The 18,748-nt window shown below is 47.2% G+C and overlaps 1 protein-coding gene across 2 annotated transcripts in view; it reads right to left on the bottom strand.

Moving 5' to 3' along the window:
* MLLT1 (MLLT1 super elongation complex subunit) overlaps positions 1 to 17,566 on the bottom strand; it is a 33,780-nt gene extending 16,214 nt beyond the window's left edge. For both annotated transcript variants that reach the window (XR_014591915.1, XM_083879898.1), the window contains exons 1-5: positions 17,411 to 17,566; positions 13,628 to 13,808; positions 10,701 to 10,783; positions 1,859 to 2,002; positions 219 to 344 (exon numbers count right to left, since the gene is read on the bottom strand). Coding sequence is in view for 1 of the 2 variants with exons in the window: in XM_083879898.1 (XP_083736024.1) it covers positions 219 to 344; positions 1,859 to 2,002; positions 10,701 to 10,783; positions 13,628 to 13,808; positions 17,411 to 17,422 (546 nt within the window). In the remaining variant the exon portion in view is untranslated. The remainder of the gene's footprint in view (positions 1 to 218; positions 345 to 1,858; positions 2,003 to 10,700; positions 10,784 to 13,627; positions 13,809 to 17,410) is intronic.
* Positions 17,567 to 18,748: the final 1,182 nt, after the last annotated feature.

Here is an 18,748-nt window from a genome sequence, read left to right as displayed (position 1 = left end):
TTTAATTTTCTTTTCGAAACTTCCCCAGAGAGAGGTCTATCAGATCATAAAAAAGCCTCCTAAAGGCTGGGAAGTTCCAGACCATTAACTACTGAACTGCAGAGTACAAGGAGGTTCAGAATTAGCAGCAGCCAGGAACAGCTGCTGAACAAGCTCTCAGCAGCCTGGCCTGAAAGACTCCCTCACCTTGGGCTGACCCAAACGTGTGCTGCACTGACCTTTGACCCATGGGAGGGTTTGGTCTTCTTGGGATCAGAGAAGGCAGAGAGAGGTATCGTGGGCAGCATCGGATAATCGGGACTCGGCCTTGAAACAGTCTCTGCTCCTTCTGGCATCACCATTACCTGGGAATAAAGAGGAGGGAAATTATGTCTGTGCAAAGTCTCACGGACTATTAACTATTAACACACGATTATGTTAAGCCACTTGCTCAATTAACACACTATTATTCATCTTTTCAATGTTTTTTTCCTTGCCTGCTTAAAGGCCATAAAAAGATATTGTCTATGGAATGCTCAGTTTCAAGGCAACTCCTCAAATACAGAATATTAAACCCACAAAAACTGAAAGGCAGCAATGCAATATCGAGTGTCTTTCCCAAAGGGAATGCCAATATTCTGAGCACAGGCAGGCAATAAAGCTCTGGACAAGAACTGTGTGTTCTGCTGCAAAAGCTCTTCCCCTGAAAAAGGGTAGGGAGATAAATCTGGAAGGAATGAGCAAGGCTTCCTTGCTTTAGGAGAAGCTGAATTTACTCTTTCAGGGGAAAAAAGGAAAAAACATGGCTTGGGTCTCTCCCTTCACAAAATCTTAACACCAAGCACTGAGCTCCATGGAACAATTCCCTTACCTTCCCTACATTGTCAGGATAATTTTGTGGAAAACTGCCACCAGAGAATGGGCATCAAAAGTGATTAACAGCTGAAACACCTCAGTACACAAGGACTAAAATACCACATTGTGAAAATCCTAGAAAGCAGATGATGTTCCAGCCATCCAAGGGCTGAAATGAGCACCTTCCTCTCTCTGCCCAATACAGGAAAGCACTGACACACCGAGGAACAGGAATCATGGAGTGATTTGGACTGGAAGGGGCATTAAAGCTCATCATTCCATGTTCTGCTATGGGCAGGGACACCTCCCACTATCCCAAGTTGCTCCAAGCCCTGTCCAACCTGGCCTTGACATCCTCCGGCTCATTACAAACTTCTTGCACTTTGTGGCTTGGATTTGCCCAGATCCTGCAGTTATTTGAGGATCATCCTTTAGAGTCTATTGCTACTCATTACCTTCCCAGATGGAAGGGTTCAGCTACTGTAGTAACGCACACTTCACTGGGCCTTCTAGAGAATATCTATTTTTTCCCCCACACCTGTTTTTACCCTATATTGTCCAATTTTTCATACATTTTTTTATTATCTAAGCCACAAGTAGCTGATGCCAGGTTTAGAGGCCATTTACTGACCAGGAAGCACCAACTATTAAGCAAAAAAATAAAATTAATAAGGAATGGTTTGAAAGCCTCTCTCTTTCCTTGAGCTTTTCTGTACTGAGCCAGCTCCTGGCACCAAGAAGGTCACAGGTAACTGCAGCTGCCTGCAATATCCACAGCAGATCTCACCTTCCAGAGGGGTTTTCTTCTTTGATATTAATGCTCACATTTAAATTAACAAATGAAGTGTCACCAATCACACACCAACAATGGATTTGTTCTGCTGCAAGTGCTACAACCACGAGTCAAAACTGGTTGGGTCACCTTTTAAATGAATGCAGAAAATTGCTTGAAGCTTGCTGGGCTTAAAGAAACCTCAGAGAAAAATGAGTCCACTGCTTTTAGGATCCCAAACTGGGCACTTACCCCTCCAGCCCTGATGAGTTTGCGCCTGAATTCCTTGGTGGGGTTGTTGAAAGTCAGTTTCTCACAACGAAGGTGGTTCACAGGTGGGTTCCCCTCCAGATTTAGGAACAGGTCATATGTGAAACAAACCTTTTTGGGCTCCTCCTGAAAACAAGAAAGGCTTTGGGAAACCGGAAGAAGCTTGGCAAGCACACTAAGTCTGGGGATCTGAACAGTCACTCCTGAAAATCCCAAATAAACCACCAAGTGTTGTGCTCATGGAGTTTTTCACCATGAGCTCAGAGAGCTGGAAATTAAACTATTCATACTTGAGGTTAACATTGTTCATCAGGAACTCAGGCAGGAGGCTTCCCACAGCAAAAGCAATGCATGGACACAGATTTTGACTGAAAATTGTCTGTTTAAAGCTGTTCAAATCTCCCCAGAAAAGCAGATTCACAAGCTTTATGCACTACTGTTTTCACCAAAATTCACATCCCATCTCCTTTGGGAAGCAACTCTAAGTATCAATATTAAGAAAAGCATAATCCTTTTTGAGAGAAGGAACAACTTCTGAACTCCCAGGATCTCTGCGGGCACCGAGAAAAGATTAAACGCGACGGGAAAAGGATGGCTTGGTTTGTAAAATCCTTTTCAATATGCATATTGCAGGGGCTGAATGGGAAGATATCCCAGGCTTTTGAACTTTCCAAGGGCACTTTCACCCAAGCAATCCGGAGTTTGTATGCGCGGTGGGGGGATCATCTGCGCCTCACTGCCTCTGTTCCACCTGCTGCGTTTGCAGCACAGAATGGAAGAAACCCCCCCCTTTTCCCCACCCCTTCCAAAATTGCAAATACTCTTCTTGCGTATTACAAATACCGACAGGACACACTGCCTGGTGTTTCCTGCAGTTTGCATTTCCAAGCTGGAAATTCAATGTGGCAAGAGAGACTGTGCTGGGAAGCCCAGCGAGGCTGGCAGTGCCCTGCGCATTGCCATGAATGCATCCCACGTGCCTCGTTCCCTGCGCAGCACTGAGCAGCTGCACAGCAGTCTTTTCCAGAATTCCCATCCAGCAGCTCCATTTCCTGGTGCAGTGGCATTGTTGGATGGGAACAGGCGCTGCAGGCTCCCAGCCTCAGCCATTACATTTGCTGAAAATAGGTTGAAACGGCTTCAGACCACCCCGGCTCCTGCTGTTTGCTCCAGAGGCCATTCCTCGGACAAACTACACCTCTAACAGTACAAAGGGTGGTAGCTACACCTGGTTTATATCAAAATCAGTACCCTGAGCTCATCTAGGAGTTGAGGTCTTGGATCCTCACCCTCAAACAGGGGCAGGCATCAACAGACACAGAGAAGAGCCTCAGATTAATGTGCTGCCAATGCCAGGTCTTCAAACCCTCCTTTGGGAAAGTTCTGAAGAATCCACACACTACCGCAAGGAGTTTACTAAAACAGATAGATGGGAGGAAAAAGAAAAATCCTTGCAAAATCCACTGCCCTGTCATTTGCCTGTTTTCCATGCCCGTTCTCATTAACGGAATCATTAGCGAGCTCTGCGTGTGCGCTCGCTGCAGTTCAAACAGCAGCTGCACAGGGTCCCTCAAAGCCTAATAAACTGAAATGAAGGATGAATAGAAATCCAAATATGGCCTAATAATGGCTTCTAAAATGCTTTCCCTGGTTTACAACAGAGTAAATAATCTTGGCTCTATCAGCAAGCGCAGGCTTTGGTCAGGAGATGTTTTGCCATCCCATTACCAGCTCTGCTTTGTCATTTGCCCATTTGCTTTCCAAGCAGGAGAGAGGCAGCAGATCCTTCTCCCTCTCACCTTGGCTATCCCATTTTTTGGTGCTTTTTTTCACAAGCACTGAAATATTTATCATATGTCTGTTGAATTTTTGTAGAATTAAGGCAGGTTTTTAATGTGATATTCTTCCAGCTCAGAGATCACAACTGCCCTGGGAATGAGCCCCAGCAGAGTGCCCTGACCATTAAAATCTCCTTTGTATCCCCCAGGCCATAAGGAGCCCCCCACCCCCCCAGTGAATAGTTGAGATTACAGCACTCCTAAAAGAACCACCACAAAAGTCTCAAAGCAAAAAGCTGCAAATAAACATTCTTTCCTTTACTGCCCTCACTGCCCAGCTAATGATTACAGCTCAGGCCACTCCAAAGCTTAATCCATCCGGTCCTCCCTAAAAGGTTCTTCCCCCCCAAACAACCATCAAGGGGAAGAAGGGGGGGGAGGAGAAACGCAAGGAAAATCTCTCTCAATTGACCCAGACCTACCCATCCTCTAACTTTAAATGGAAAGCCAGGCTGAGTCCACAGTGCCACACTTCAAAGCCTTTCTCAACAACATGTTGGGATCCACACATCCTGCTGCTGGGAGCTGCAACCCAGAGTAGGTTCTTTCTCACCCTACAAACTTTGGTACAGACAATCCTACACATCCTTCATGTACTCCTGCTCCAGTAGCAACTACATACACAAGCCAAGCTTTGCTCTTGGGTAATTCCACCTTCTGATAATCCTTGATGTCTGCCAGAAAAACTGATAAGGGAAGACACTTTGCTGCTCCCAAGACCATAAGCTTTCCTAAAGGGCCCTATATCCACGAAAAGCTTTAAAAAGTCCATTTCTAACTGGTAGATATGAATTGTTCAGATTCAAATTCAGTGGCGCATTTAGCCATGAAATGGTTAAGCTGGTGCAGGATGTCTCAGCAAGGCACCTCAGAACCTCACTTTGCATCTGCCCCTTAAATCCCAGGATGCCAGAGAAGTAAACTACAAGTGAGCGCCACAAAGCCAGGGCTTTTATTTGCAGCTGCTGTAAACTTCCCTTCATCCACTGAATCCCCCTATTCCACCTCCAATCTCCTGAGCTGGGTACATTAGGTTTTATTTTTACTGCTTCCTGTCTGCACGGCCTGCCACTGCGTTGTTACGAGCTCTGAAGCTGCTTTATTTTTCCTTTGAGTTCTGAAGTAATGGGTTAAAGTTCTTTTGGCACTTTTTGTAAGAGGAGGAATTTTTAAAAGTCTTTTGTTAAAATTTCCTTGTCTTGTTTTTAAGGCAGGGTGTGCCCTTTGCCACTTAACACAAATCAAAAGAATTTCACTGGTAGCGTGCGCATAAAGCTCATAAATCACTTTTAGAAAGCCATAAAACAAAATTATCTACAAAAATCTAGCACACCAAGGAAGCAGGCTCATGGTTATTCAATAACTATAACATCTAACACCACTTCCCTTTTGCCATAGATCCAGCCTGACAGAGGCATTTATCCGGAACGTCTGGAGAAATGGAACCCCTTCCCGGGCTGGTACAACCCGTCTGACTGGTCCTGGAGCAGCTTCCACACAGGGCATTGGAAAGGGAAGAGCCCAATATTCGCATTTTGAAATAATCAGCTTTATGTTCCACTCAGGCATCCACAAACCATCCTTATCTTTTGGGACATTCCCCAGGGTTAAGCATTTAGGACTTTCCTCCATCAGATGCTTACTATTTTGTTTGAAAATTAGGTTTTCCTAATATAATTTTATTTTATAGATATAATGAATACAATAAATATATGAGTATAAATAATATAGATTAGTGTAAATACATCTCTTTATCTACTCACTACTCCAAGACAAGCACTTAATAATCTACTAACTCTTACAAATACATGATATGAAGCTGGAAAGGCTGATAAAGCTTCTGTCTTTGCAAACACAGCCTTGCCCCACACTGCAAATATGTATCTATAAATATATATATGTATTTTCAGCATCTGGAGGTGCCTATGGATGTGCCACACCGAATGGCTACTCAAACACACACACTCCAGGGGTTTTGGTCCTGCTCAGATAAAAGAATGGGTAAATTGATAATCCATCCTAATTTCTGACAGAAAAAGGTAAAAGCAAAGATTCCCCAGTCAGCAGCAGCAGGACAAAAGGAATTGCTGCAGGTTTGGGAACAAAGATGATAAAGGACTGACCTAAAATGTTTCCCTCAAAGGGCAGACAAAAGAACAATTTTCAATCCTCCTTCCCCAGGTTTCAGCAACACTGAGTAAACTCCAACAGGCTAAAGCTACTCCTCCTCTCCAAACCTCTGCACATCCTGCCCCAAATGGCAATTTCAGTAAAATCAAACGTCTCATGCAAACACAGGCTCTTCAGCCTTCCTCAGGAGTATCTCCCTGGCCAACTCTTGCCCCAGCCCTCCCCAGGAGTGTTTCCCAGGCCAATCCTTTCCTGATGGCACAGTCCTGACACCGGTTGCCGCTGATCCTGTTTCACCTCCCCTGCCATATGTGCAGCCCACCTACAACGTCTCCACTGAGTTCCTACTTTGATACACAAATAATTTTCCTCTTTTCCAATATTTCTCTATTTGTTTTCTATATCACCTCTACAAAGGTTGCAGAAGGGGTAAAATATGCATATTTTTCTTTTGAACCTCACTGGAAAAATCAAACGAATTTCTCTGCTTTCTTTGCTTATCTCCTTCTCACTAATAGGAAAAACCCAAGTTCCATGTATCCATTATGTAAATCCTGGAAGGCTTTTATCTCCAGCACTAAAATTAGGAGGTAGCATCTTTAAAGAGACTTTAATACAACATCTTATCCATGTTGCATTAATATCATCTGCCTTGTATCAGAATAACATGAAAATCTACTAGACCTTTAGCTTTGTGGGGAGGATTGATCTAATTTGATTAGGATGCAAAAAATGTCACAGGGAATGAATACCAAAGCCAGACCTGCATTAAAGCCTCCAGATTACAACATGTACCACTAGAAGAGATTTATTTGGAGACAACAATGAAAAAAAGCCTCCAGACTGTTGAAATTGAGGGGGAGAGGGAAGGGGAAGAGCAGGAGAAAAACAGCAACGCATTTGTTGTACCCGGTTTGTATCGATTCGAGCACCAGAAGCCACTCACAGCAGCCCTCGTTACAGGAACACAAAGGATTTCAAAACAAAAATAGCACACTAACATTTCCAGTCCAAATGATCTGCTGTCATTAGCCAACTCGACTTTCAAAAGCTTTATCAATCAACCTGCTGAGCCCCTGCCATTTGTTTTTCAGGATCAGTTACAGCAGCAAAGGCTCTGCCAGTGTTAAAGGAGACCACGAGCCCTGTGGCTGCTCAGAGCTCCCAGCTGCCCAGGCTCACTGCAATATTCACAATTTATATTCTGCAATTCAAATACCAGCCCTGAGAAAGCATCTACTCGTGGAGGAGCTGGATTGCAGCACAGGAAGGACAAACACAGGCCAGCAATGTTCACAAAGGATAAGAACAGCCTCTTACACCTTTTTCACACTCTGCTGACACCTCCTTATCTGACAAAAAGGCACCAAGAGCACCGAGTCTGCTGTTCCAAACACACAACAGTGATAACAAAAAGGGAGTCCCTGCAGCACAAAGAATCAATGGGCAATTTTATGCCAAGTTGCTTAAAAAATCCCTGATGAAGTTCATTAAAACGGTTCTTAGTAAAGCTGTTCCTTCCCAGAGCACAGGTTGGTAATTCTTTAGCCAAAGCAAAGAGCATTCTGGCTCTGACAGCCAAGATTTGTCATCCCAGTAACAATTCAGAACAGGGAAAGGAAATGGCTAAGAAAGGAGGCTTCAACTGTGGAAAAAAACTCATTTCAGCTAACCAAGGCAAAGATCAATCTCCACAGACTGGCTCACTCCTTCTTTAAATCCTCTCTCTTCTCACCTTCACAAAGCTAAACATGCATCGATAAACAAATCCCAAAGCCTCTGCAAGTCTGGTTTCAGCTGAGGACACACATCAACAAAAATGTGTCAGAATGTGAGGAACATATGGCCACAAAACCCACCCAGCTCCCAGCCCAGTCACCTCCAAAGAGCCTTTTCCCCCCAGTCCCAGAACCAATCCATAACATCTACTTGAAGAGAATTACTCAAGGATGAGTCCCAAATGCTGTAATCAATTCACAATATCTGCTGCACACACACCAGCTGATCCCCACCAATGTCAACAGGTTTACACAGATCAGAGTGAGAACAAGGTCTTGAAGTAATGAAGACTCTGATTTATTTGATGTTTTAACACCATCCTCTTTAATTCAGAACACAGGCTGTACCCGAAACCTTTGCCACTCCTCCTCCTGCTCTTACCCTATCTTTCTACTACATCCCAGTCTTTGCATTTCTGCTTTTGTAGAAGCATTTACCTCTTACATTTCCTTCAACTCCACTTACTAAAATGACCAGAGCTCTTAAAATTCCTGGATGGCATCATCATTGGGTAGTGGTGGACAGAGGAGCCCAGCTCTTCACACACAATCCCAGAATATTCTAAATTGGAAAGGATCCTACAGGGATAATCAGTCCAGCCCCTGTCCCTGCACAGACACCCCAACAATCCCACCCTGAGCATCCCTGAGAGCGTTGTCCAAACGCTCCTGCAGCTCTGGCAGCCTTGGGGCTGGGACCATTCCCTGGGGAGCCTGGACAGTGCCCCAGCAGCCTCGGGGGGAAGAACCTTTCCCTGAGCTCCATCCCAAGCCCTGACACAGCTCCAGCCCTTCCTGGGCTCCTGTCCCTGCTCACCCCCTCCGCAGCTTCTGGGCTCCCTGCAGTCCTAAGTTAGTTCACGGCTGAATCTGAAAATGCATCTTTGTTCCAATGATGTGCTGGAAGATGGAACATTTTCCACCTTTTCCCTTAACCACCACTTGCCCCAATTAAATAATGAGAGGTGCTGCCTGAAACTCCTTAATTAGCAATTTGTTAATCAGCTTGAAAATGGAAAAGAACTTCTCCAGAAAACATGCAGCTAAAAAACAGGGCAAAAATGAGTGTCTTGAAGATCTGTAGATTTGAAAACAAGTCTGCAACTATTTATTTGTCATGTTTCTGAAGACCAAAATGTCAGTAACAACGAGCCTTCTCCTAAATTACCAGCTCCTTCCATTGTTTCCAGGGAGAACAGAGCCCACCTATTTCCCTTATTTATAAAAGCCACCTCTCAGCTCAGTGCTGGGGAACAACTCGCAGTCACGTGTGGGGAGAAACAATGAGGAGCGATGACCCCAGTGGGTGTGAAGGCAAGTTCTAGGCAGAAAAGCTGCCAGCTCCATATTCCATGAGGAACACAGGAATATGAGGGACAGAGGGGAAAGAAAACATAGGAATGCAGATGGCAGTCACAGCGAACGTGAGCATCTACAGAAAGGCACAGAAATGAGGGAGATCTGAAGATTTGTGAAAGAAATCATTGGAGAGCTGCAGGGTAAAAGGAAGAGTGGGAATGGCTGGATGAAGACATGAAGGGAAAATAAAAGGAAAGGGTAGAACTAAAACACAGTTCATGCCTCCCAGGCATTAGAGGTTCCACTTTTAAGGGATCAGCCTGGAGAAGTTCATAATTTTTTGGTCAGGAGTGTAAAGGATTTTGGACCTGACTTAAGCCAACATTTAGTGCAGAGGGAGAATTTTCTGATTCCTATCTAAAACCTCAGAAAAGCCACCAGAAGTAAAACTACTTTCAAGCTTTTGAGGTGTTTTTCTTGCACTCAAGTTGTAGTTTTCAGTGTTTGCCAAAACAGCTGCTTTTATCAACAACATTCACCCCTCAGCCCCTGCCTGCCATTTTTCTTCCCAGCCTTTTGGCTTTCCCTACCCATCCAAAAAACAACTTGTAGGCAAAACATTCCCAGGTTTAGCAGGACACTCTGTCTTCAGTGGCTCAGTCCCATCATCTGGCTTATTCCTCCAACCCATAAAGTGGGGTCAGAGCAATGTGGTAGGCCAAGAACCCAACCCAAAATGCTGATTATTCACAAAGTGACACTGCCAGCAGAGTATCCTGGGCTGGAGTGGGGACAGAAGGGAACAGCAGACAGATGTTTGTGGGAGGGACAGGGAAAGGAGGATGGGAAGCTAAATGGAATGAGGCTGTTACATGTGGTCTGCTGTCAACACACCTGGGGTAAGGGCTGGTGCTTGGAGAGCTGAGGGGGTGGGAGAGCACAGATTACAAGGATGTGGCTCAACATTCTTGGTTTAGTTTACCTCAGTTCCCTCTTCGGGATCATAAGCAAAACATTAGTTTTTATTTTATTATTTAAGCAGTAATCAAACCCAGAAACATCCATTATTCATGTTTAACAAAACAACTTAACTGAAACTGAGGTAATATGAACACAAGTGCCCAATTCCCTGTTTTCATAACCTACAGCATGTGACCTCTGTGGTAGACTTAAAACAAGCAATAAATCCAAATTTTAACTTTCATATACCTGCTGGCAATGCATCTTAAGACTTCAAATATTTAGTGTTTTCTTTCTGTGAGAGCACTGAGCTGGAACAAGGATATCTTTAATACAGCTCTAAACACTTGTGCTACACATGCAAATGTTTGTCTTGGGCCTCTGCAGATTTCATACCTATACAGTTTAATTTAATAAGCTTGCAAATTCAAAAGCAGATATTTTAATATATTGACAACACAGTGTTTACAAATATTTATAGTATCAGTGGTTTATGTTTATTTACTTCCATATGTACATAAAATATTTTAAATTGCTTTAATATCCTCTATGCTAAAGAAGCTACAGGTGGTACAATCTCTGCTCAGAATCTCTAGGACCATCCACTGTCCTGGTATCACCTTTCTATGCAATTCCATTTCTGCCAAAAGCTTTCTTTTGAAGTCTGGCAGGAGCTTCCAACTCCCAGTTAAATTCTATTTATTAGACTAATAAAAAACACACACATAAAACAGTCACATAATTTAGAGTCTTTCTGTCAAGCAGTTTCAGGCTCTGGCACAGCTCAAAACAATTAGAAGACCAGAAATCAGATTCTACCTTGTTTTTGAAGTGCACTTCAATGGGCATAATGAAGCCAGCGTAGCCAGACTCCTCCACCTTGTAGGGGGGCTCCTTGCACACTGAAAGAGAACAAATAAATGTGAACTTGGAATTCAGCACTACTTTATCTGAGCCAAAAAGGAGCTGCAAGAGGAGAACTGGGCCTCTGACGACTCAGGGCACAATTAAAACACTGACCTTTGTGGAAAAACCCACACAGAATAAGATGGTGGCCACAGGCTTAGTTAAGAACATGAAATCTGTTCTTAGCTCCTCCCATGGAACGGAAACATAAAACACTGCAGGCCCGAGCCCCAGTGAGATCCTTCCCCTCCTGTGCACTGAGATACAATTACATTTCTGGGCAGTTCCACAACAATGCAAACTGCCAGCTCCAAGTGCCTGGCAAGGAAAGGCCAAGAACCAAAAGGTGGAACAGCACAGAAAGGTAAACTCTGATGCCCTTATTTCTGAATCAAAACACTACCACACACAAGCAAGTGATTATTTTTTCCTTGAAACACTCCCCTGCACTCCTCAATGCTCACAGTTGGGTAACAGCCACACTCCAGGCTGCTGCTTCCCCCACAGGTGAACAAACCTGAAGGGCAGGTGAGCACTGCTATTTATTCCACACACAAGGAAACAAGAGGAGGAAGGTGAACCAGTTTGCTGCTAAGGTCAGAGCTGCTTACTTCAGAAACAGCAATTAGAAAAGTTAATTGCTTCTCAGAAATTAATCTGCATGTCCCTACCTCAGCTCCCCCTGTCCCGCTATCTGGTGTGGGTTCTTGCTCCTGAATCCTTCCTATTATCCATTCCAGGATATCCAATTTGAAGGATTCCAGGATCATTTCTTTGGCCATGATCTAGCAGCACACTGCAGCTGCCAGAAGAAACATGAGACCCACACAGATATTCTCCCTCTCAGGAACCGGATGCACTTGCATATAATTTATGCACTGCAATATATGTAAATAAAGTCAATTAGGTAATTGGAGGAATTCAGTGCAAATCTTTTGAGTTTCTCTTAAGAATTCCAAGTAATTAATATGATTAGGGAACAGTACATCAAATCTAAAAGCACACAAATTATTTTCCTTTAATGTAGCTGTATTATCCCCACCCAGCTCTAAGCACTTCTACCATCATTAAGGTGCTGGAAAGCAGCACTCCAAATGCAACTGAGAAAAAAGGGCATCACTAAAAATAACAAAAAACCTCTAGACTTGCTTTAACTTGAATTTCGTGTAAGAACCCTGTCATTTAGAGGGAAAAATCCCAAACCAAAGAGCAGTGCCAATATGGCAGCAGGAATCTTAAGCCTATCTGCCAAGCAGCCTTTGTTCCTCTGCCACTCTATTCTGACAAATTCCAAGGGCTCCAAGAGCAATCTGCCAGCAGCACGAGCCCACCTTCAGCACCAGGATCTGCTCCAAGAGGGCACCATCTGAAGAAACCCTTCAAACAAACTGAGGAATGGGAGAGGCATTTTCCACAGTGTTTAGGTACAACCCAGACACGCCTTGGTCAAAGGCAAGCTGGCATTAGGAGCAAGCTCAAGGACATGGAAAACCCAGGCACTGGGAAAAAACACCCCTGTAAAGGCAGATGATACAGCAACTGACTGAGCAAAGGCCATGGTTTTATACTGCCAGAGGGCAGGGATGGATGGGATACTGGGAAGGAATTCCTGCCTGTGAGGGTGGGCAGGCCCTGGCACAGGGTGCCCAGAGCAGCTGTGGCTGCCCCTGGATCCCTGGCAGTGTCCAAGGCCAGGCTGGGCAGGGCTTGGAGGAACCTGGGACAGTGGAAGGTGTCCCTGCCCATGGCAGGGGTGGAATGGGATGGGCTTTGAGGGCCCTTCCAATCCAAACCATTCCAGGATTCTATGTCCTATCCCAACACAGTTATTTGTAATAGATTAATTACACCAGAAGACAAGAACCATAACCTACAGATTGTGTTTTTATTCTATAAATCAGCTTTCAGTTCAGTCCTGTATCTGCTTATCATATATCAGTTTTAGCAGATCAATTTGAAGGAGAAATCAACACACAGACCAGAGTCACACCCTTGTGAATGCTGAGCACCTCAGTTCCCTTCCACTGTGGACTCCCAAAAATACCCAATGTCACAGGTTGTCCTGAGGCATCCTGAGTGTCCTGCTCCCAAAGCAATATTTCCAAGGATGCACAGTACACCAATTCTCATGGGCAGCTTGTATTTCTTAAAGCACTAATGCTGCAGCTTCAGTTACACAATCCTACACAGATGTAACTGAACTGCCCCTGAGAAGGGCAATTCCTGCTCCTCCACCTCAACCTCATGAGCTTCTGCTGCCCCATGCCAACAACAAGGTTCATTTTGCTGCAGTCAGAAAATAACACTCCAACCCAACCACAATAGCTGCACCAGGCTTGCAGGGGGAATGTACAGCAAAGACACCATCAGCCCATGACAGCATTGATTTCTGCTGGGTTAAGGCTATCTGAACTGGCACCTGAGATCAGAAATTGCAAGAATCTGCAAAACTCGCCATACCCAGTACACATCTGAGCCCAGTATTAGAGCATCCCTCATGTGCTTCCAGCTTTTGCTGGTGAATTCTAACAAATCAAACCCATCTTTCCCATTGTGTAACATGAATTATCTTCTGCTGTCACTTGTGTCTTGAGAACCTGCACATACTAATGCTTAAATAAGAGGAGAAAGCAGCTCACCTCCTGCCCTTTCAGGAGAAGAAAGGTCCCATTCTCCCTGACCTCCCTCAAACACAGTGGGGAAAGGTTAAAGCTGCAGCGCACGCAATGGACATTTCGCTCCTCTTTAAGGAGATATTTCACAGAAAAGTGACAGTTTGACACAACCTCGACTTGCAAAATGCTTTTTCATAGAGATAAACCACGTCCAACCCCTCTGACCTCGCTTGGGTTTTGGGAAGCTCTCGTGCAGGCGGAAGACGACGCGCTCCACGAAGTGCTGGATGTCGCACTGCTCCGGGCCCCGCACGAACACCATCCAGTCGTGGGTGAAGCCCTCCGTGGTCGGCTTCTTGCGCAGCTGGGCCCGGTGCCCCAGCTCCAGCTTCACCTGCACCGTGCACTGCGTGGGGACAGAGGCAGCACCGTCAGCACAGAGAACACAACCCGGGCTGGATCCGCCAGGGAACGCGGCAGGCCCCGTGCGGGGATCGGCCTCGCGCTGCAAACCGCTGTTATCGACGGCAAAGCCGGCACAAAAATAGCTCCCAGCACCATTTCATACCTATTTTCTGCCTAATATTAACACTGCAGAGAAAGCAGCTCTACAAGAGGGATCGGTTTCTCTGCCTCACTTATCAGTTAAATTGTCAGCAAAGTCCTAATTGAGGAATCTTTATTTCTAGAAAGTGTCAGAGACAGAACTTGATGTTCACAGCTTACAGAATTCACAGCACTGACAGAAAACTCATCTTGAAACAGGAAAAATCAGATCATGAATTGGTGGTTTATGATAGTCTCTAGAATATATCACTCACCAGAAGAAAATTACGTTTCCTGTATGGTTCTAAATATATTTTATTATCTCACTTTCAAAGATCAAGTTAACATATCTGCCTGTACAATGTCCAGCACTGAACTGACCTAATTCTGGTTTGCACTCCTGAATCCTACTCTGATCACTGAGTGACAGAGAAGGTGTATTCCATGTCTGGCTCAAAGCACAAAAATCCCGTTAAGTGCCTTAAAAACCAAATGAAATTAATGGTGAAATTCCACATAGTATTGCAGACTTCACAGCCAGGAGAAAGGAAATGAATTAAACAGATGTAACAGAGAAAAGGCAAATGGGATTCCAACACAAGATAAATCAAGGAAATCTTAGAGCTACATTTGTAGACAGAGAATAACACTCAAGGTACCTAACTTTTGTGCACATTTATTACACAAACCAGAGCAGCAGCAGTGATTCCAAACTAAACCTACCAAAATTCAGCTTCAGCACCAGGAGGCTCATAGAAAAAGGGGCTGGTTTTAGTCCCTACCCCATTCTTCACTTCAGGCTTGAAAATAAGTGTCTTGCTCTTCCTAGCAAATCCCAATTACCATTGGGAGAGGCAGCATTATTTGTCATTACCTATATTACATGTTGACCTGGAGCCAAACCAAGGGCATGTTAGACAATGAGCAGGGAAAGAGAAAGCTTAGAAAGCTTCCTGAGCTCCAGACAAATGTTTAGGGAAAGTATCATCCTTATTTTCCCCCTGACAAACTGCAGCAAGGAATTTGATCACAATTAATGCTAAAAAAAATATTTTGCATCTCCAACCCGAGATTTTTTTTCCAGAGCATGGTGAATGCTTGCTGGAAAAGCACAAGTGACTCCATCTCAGCCTCCTTGTCTTTGTAAAAAGCTCTCACAGGAGGTCTGCAGGGCACCAGGCATCAAAGCCTGACCTCCCAAATTGCAGTCCAGTTCCAATTTCAACCATAAGCCTTAACACACTCTTTCAGGCAGTTTAAATCCTTACAGCAAAATACCTTCAGCCACCCAACACATCAATCCTGAGGCTCGGGGACAAACTCATCTAATTAATTCCTTCACCATTATTGCTACAGCATTTCCTTGGGATACCTTTCCCTGCAAGTTCTCTTGGCAGGCCATTTTTTCCTGTTCTTAAGGCTTATCTACAGCAGCTCCACCTCGCTCCTGCGCTAAGAACCGAGGCCCAGGGCCGGCTGCTCTTTCATGTCGCATTAAGGGCTGAGAAGAAAGGCAAGGTGTGCTTCTCTCCCAGCACAGCAATCCCTCCAACGCCGCAAAAGCTTTATGTGGAGCCAGGCTGCCGAAATCCTGAGCTCACATTGGAGTGTGCCTGCAGGCCTGCTTTATCTGGGATGCTTCCCACAGTGTTCACATCCCCTGAGCCAGGCTGTGCCGCAGCCTCACGTTATCGATTCCATAATTACCCTTTAAATCCTGCTACTGTTGCCAGTTACTACCCCTCTCTCCTGAGAAGTGCAAATGACTGTCAGGCTACAAAATCTGCCTTTCCGAGTTGAAACGGCTGAGAAATTGGAGCTGAGAACCAGATGGGGCTGTGTAGAAGAGAACAAAATTAAACATAAAAGAGAACTGTTTAACTGAGAGTGAAAGTTGTACTTGCTGCACTCCTCACACCCTGCTCCAATTAACAATCGCTGTGAATTAAGCCAGAAGTTGAAACACATTTGAAAATTAGATCTCCCAACATAACCAGCATCCAAAGTTGCTCCGCTGAAAATGGAGGGTTTTTTCCCTTTTTTTCCAAGCGTGTCTCTCAACAAAGAGAAATCAGGATCCTATTCAAACAATTTGTAATAATACAAAGGAGCCTGCTTTCAACTTCTCAATAAACATTCTGAAGGCTGCTCTGGTTTTTGTTTGATGTGCTAATTGCCTGAAAGCCATCAGCAGCTCCCATTCCCGCTCCTCGGGGTGATTATCCGGGATAGCGGGGCTGGTTCCGAACCTCAGCCCGGGAGGTACCTGTTACCGCTCCCCGCACACAAAAGGCTCCCCATCCCCATCACCTCAGGTAAACTTCCCGCACGCATCCTGGAAAGCCCCGGGGCCGGCGGGGACTCTCCCGGTGGCATTAACCCTTCCCGGCGGCATTAACCCTTCCCGGCGCGGCTTGGGGGGGGGTCGCCCCGCCGGCACCTCCCTCCCTCCCTCCCCGGCAATAATCCCAGGCAGGAATTTGCGGGAAATGCTGCTCACACCCCCCGCCGCGGGCGAGGCTGCAGCGGCCGCCCACGGAGGGGACGGGGCTGAAACCCCCCACAGAAGGGTGTGGGGAGGTGTCCCTCCCTCAATGGGATTGGGGAAGGGATGTGATTCCCCCACAAATGCGGGATGGGAAGAAGGAGTACCAATTAAATGAGGGGTGTGATGCGCCCCCCCTATATGGGATTGGGGAGATGATGTATCCCCCCAAAAGGGATTTGGGGAGGAGGTGTGTCCCTCAAATGGAGGGTGTGAAGGATGTGTGAGCCCCCCCCAAAATGGGATCAGGGAGGAATGTGCCCGTGGAAAAGGTGTGGGAGAGAGAAGGTGTATCCCCCAAATGGGATTTAGATGTGTCCCCCAAAAGGGGAGCGGGGAGAAGGCGTGCACCCTCTCCAAACAGGGGGTGAGAAGGAGGTGTGATCCCCCCAAATCAGACTGAGGGGATCTGCCACCCCCAAAAGGGTGTGAGAAGGAGACGTGCCCCCTAAATGGGGGGTGCAGGGAGGAGGTGTGTCCCCACAAAGGGGGGTGAGGAGGACGTGTGCCGCCCAAAGGGGATTGATGTGCCCCCGCAACAGGGTGGGGGAAGGAGGAGCTGTGCCCCCCAAATGGGACTGACGAGATGTGCCCCCCAAAAGGGGCTGGGGAGGAGGTAGGCCCCCCCAAAGGGAATGGGGGGAAGGAGGTGTGCCCCTTAAAGAGTATGGGGAAGACATGTACCCCCCAAATGAGGGGTATGGAGGAGATGTGCCCCCCCCCCCAAGAGGGTGTGAGGAGGAGATATGTCCCCCCAAAGGGGGGCGATGCCCCCCAGACCCCCATTCCTAAGGATGGGGGCGCCCCCCCCATTCAGGGCCCCCTCCCCGGGGGTGCCTCCCTTCCGTGCCCCCCTCTCTGAGGGGGGGCGGCACCGCCCCACCCCTCCGGCAGCGCGGCGCGGCCGCTCCCCTCACCTGATTGTCCATGGCTGGGCACAGCAGCGCCGCGGGCCCCGCTCACTCGCTCCCGCCGCCGCGGCGGTTTCGCTGCCCGGTCGGCGGGGCGGGGGGGGAGAGAATCTCTTCCCCTGCTCTGTCCACGAGCGAAGCCGCTCTCTCCGTTCCCCCCCACCCCCCTCCCCACCGCCTCGGCCGCCGCCTGCTCGGTCGCGGCCCCTCACGGCCCCGCCGCCCGCCTCATTGTGTGTCACTCACAGGCAGCGCCAGCCCCGCGCCCGCCCCGCGGAACCGGAAACCGCCTCAGCGCCACAGCGGCCCCCGCGCGCCGCCAATGCCCGCGCGCCGCACGCCGCGGCTGCGGCCCCGCCCCTTCTCATGATGGACAGGAGTATCCGCCAATGAGCGACGGGCGAGCTGCAGAGTGGGCGGATCCGTGGGCGGGGCCAGCGCTGTGGGTCAGGCGGGGGGCGGGAGCGGGTCCGGCCGCCCCCCCAGGCCCGTGAGGGGCGATGCGGGGCCGCTCCGCTCCCGCCGCCCTCCCGCTGCTGTCCCCGCTCCTGTCCCCCGCGATGTTCCTCTTAGTGCACAATCAACACCGGCGCCGGGCGTGTGGGCCTCGCCGTGCGCTCCCGGCCGCGCCATCCCGCCCCTTCTCCTCCCATCCCGCCCTCGGTCCACGTTTCCCCGGCGGTGTGTTAATTCCCGACACAAATGAGGTGGGAGCAAAGGGAAAGGAGGGAAGCCGCAGGTCCCGATGTTGTGGGCTCGGGATGGCCGGGCAGGGCTCGCCTCGTTCTCCGCAGCCTCGCTCCTTCCTGCGCCTTTTTTCTCTCCGTTTCTCCCTCACCTTCTCCCGTCTCATTTTTCCCCTCGTTGTCTTTCATTTTCCCTCACTGCTCCCCTTCTGACCATCTCTTATTCCCCCTCAGTTTCTCTCATTTGCTGTTGTTCTCCCCCGTTTTCCCTTACCCCTTTATTCTCCCTTGTTCTCCCCCATTTTTCCTTTTGCTCTCTCTCGTTTCAATTGCCCACACTCTCATTTTCTTTCCATTTCTTTCCTTTTCCTCTCAGTCTCCCTCACTTCTCCCATCAATCTCACACTTTTTCTCTCAGTTTCCATTTTCCCCTTATCTCTCTTCCTGTTTTTTTCCTTTCCGTCTTTCACTCTTTTTCCCTTGGTCTCTCTCATTTTCTTTCAATTTTTCTCATTGCCCCCTCATTTTCTCTCTTTCCCCCTCATTTCCCCCTCAGTTTCTGTTTTCCCTGCAGTATCCCATGTTTTCTCTCATTTTCTCCCTCAATCTTACTTTTTTCAGCTTCTCTCCTTTTCCCCACTCTCTCTCATTTTTCCCT

This window comes from Zosterops lateralis (genome assembly GCF_965231275.1).
Source record: "Zosterops lateralis genome assembly, chromosome: 29".
Classification (NCBI taxonomy): domain Eukaryota; kingdom Metazoa; phylum Chordata; class Aves; order Passeriformes; family Zosteropidae; genus Zosterops; species Zosterops lateralis.
The sequence above is the reverse complement of the archived record's forward strand: the minus strand, read 5'-3'. Positions and strand labels throughout refer to the sequence as shown.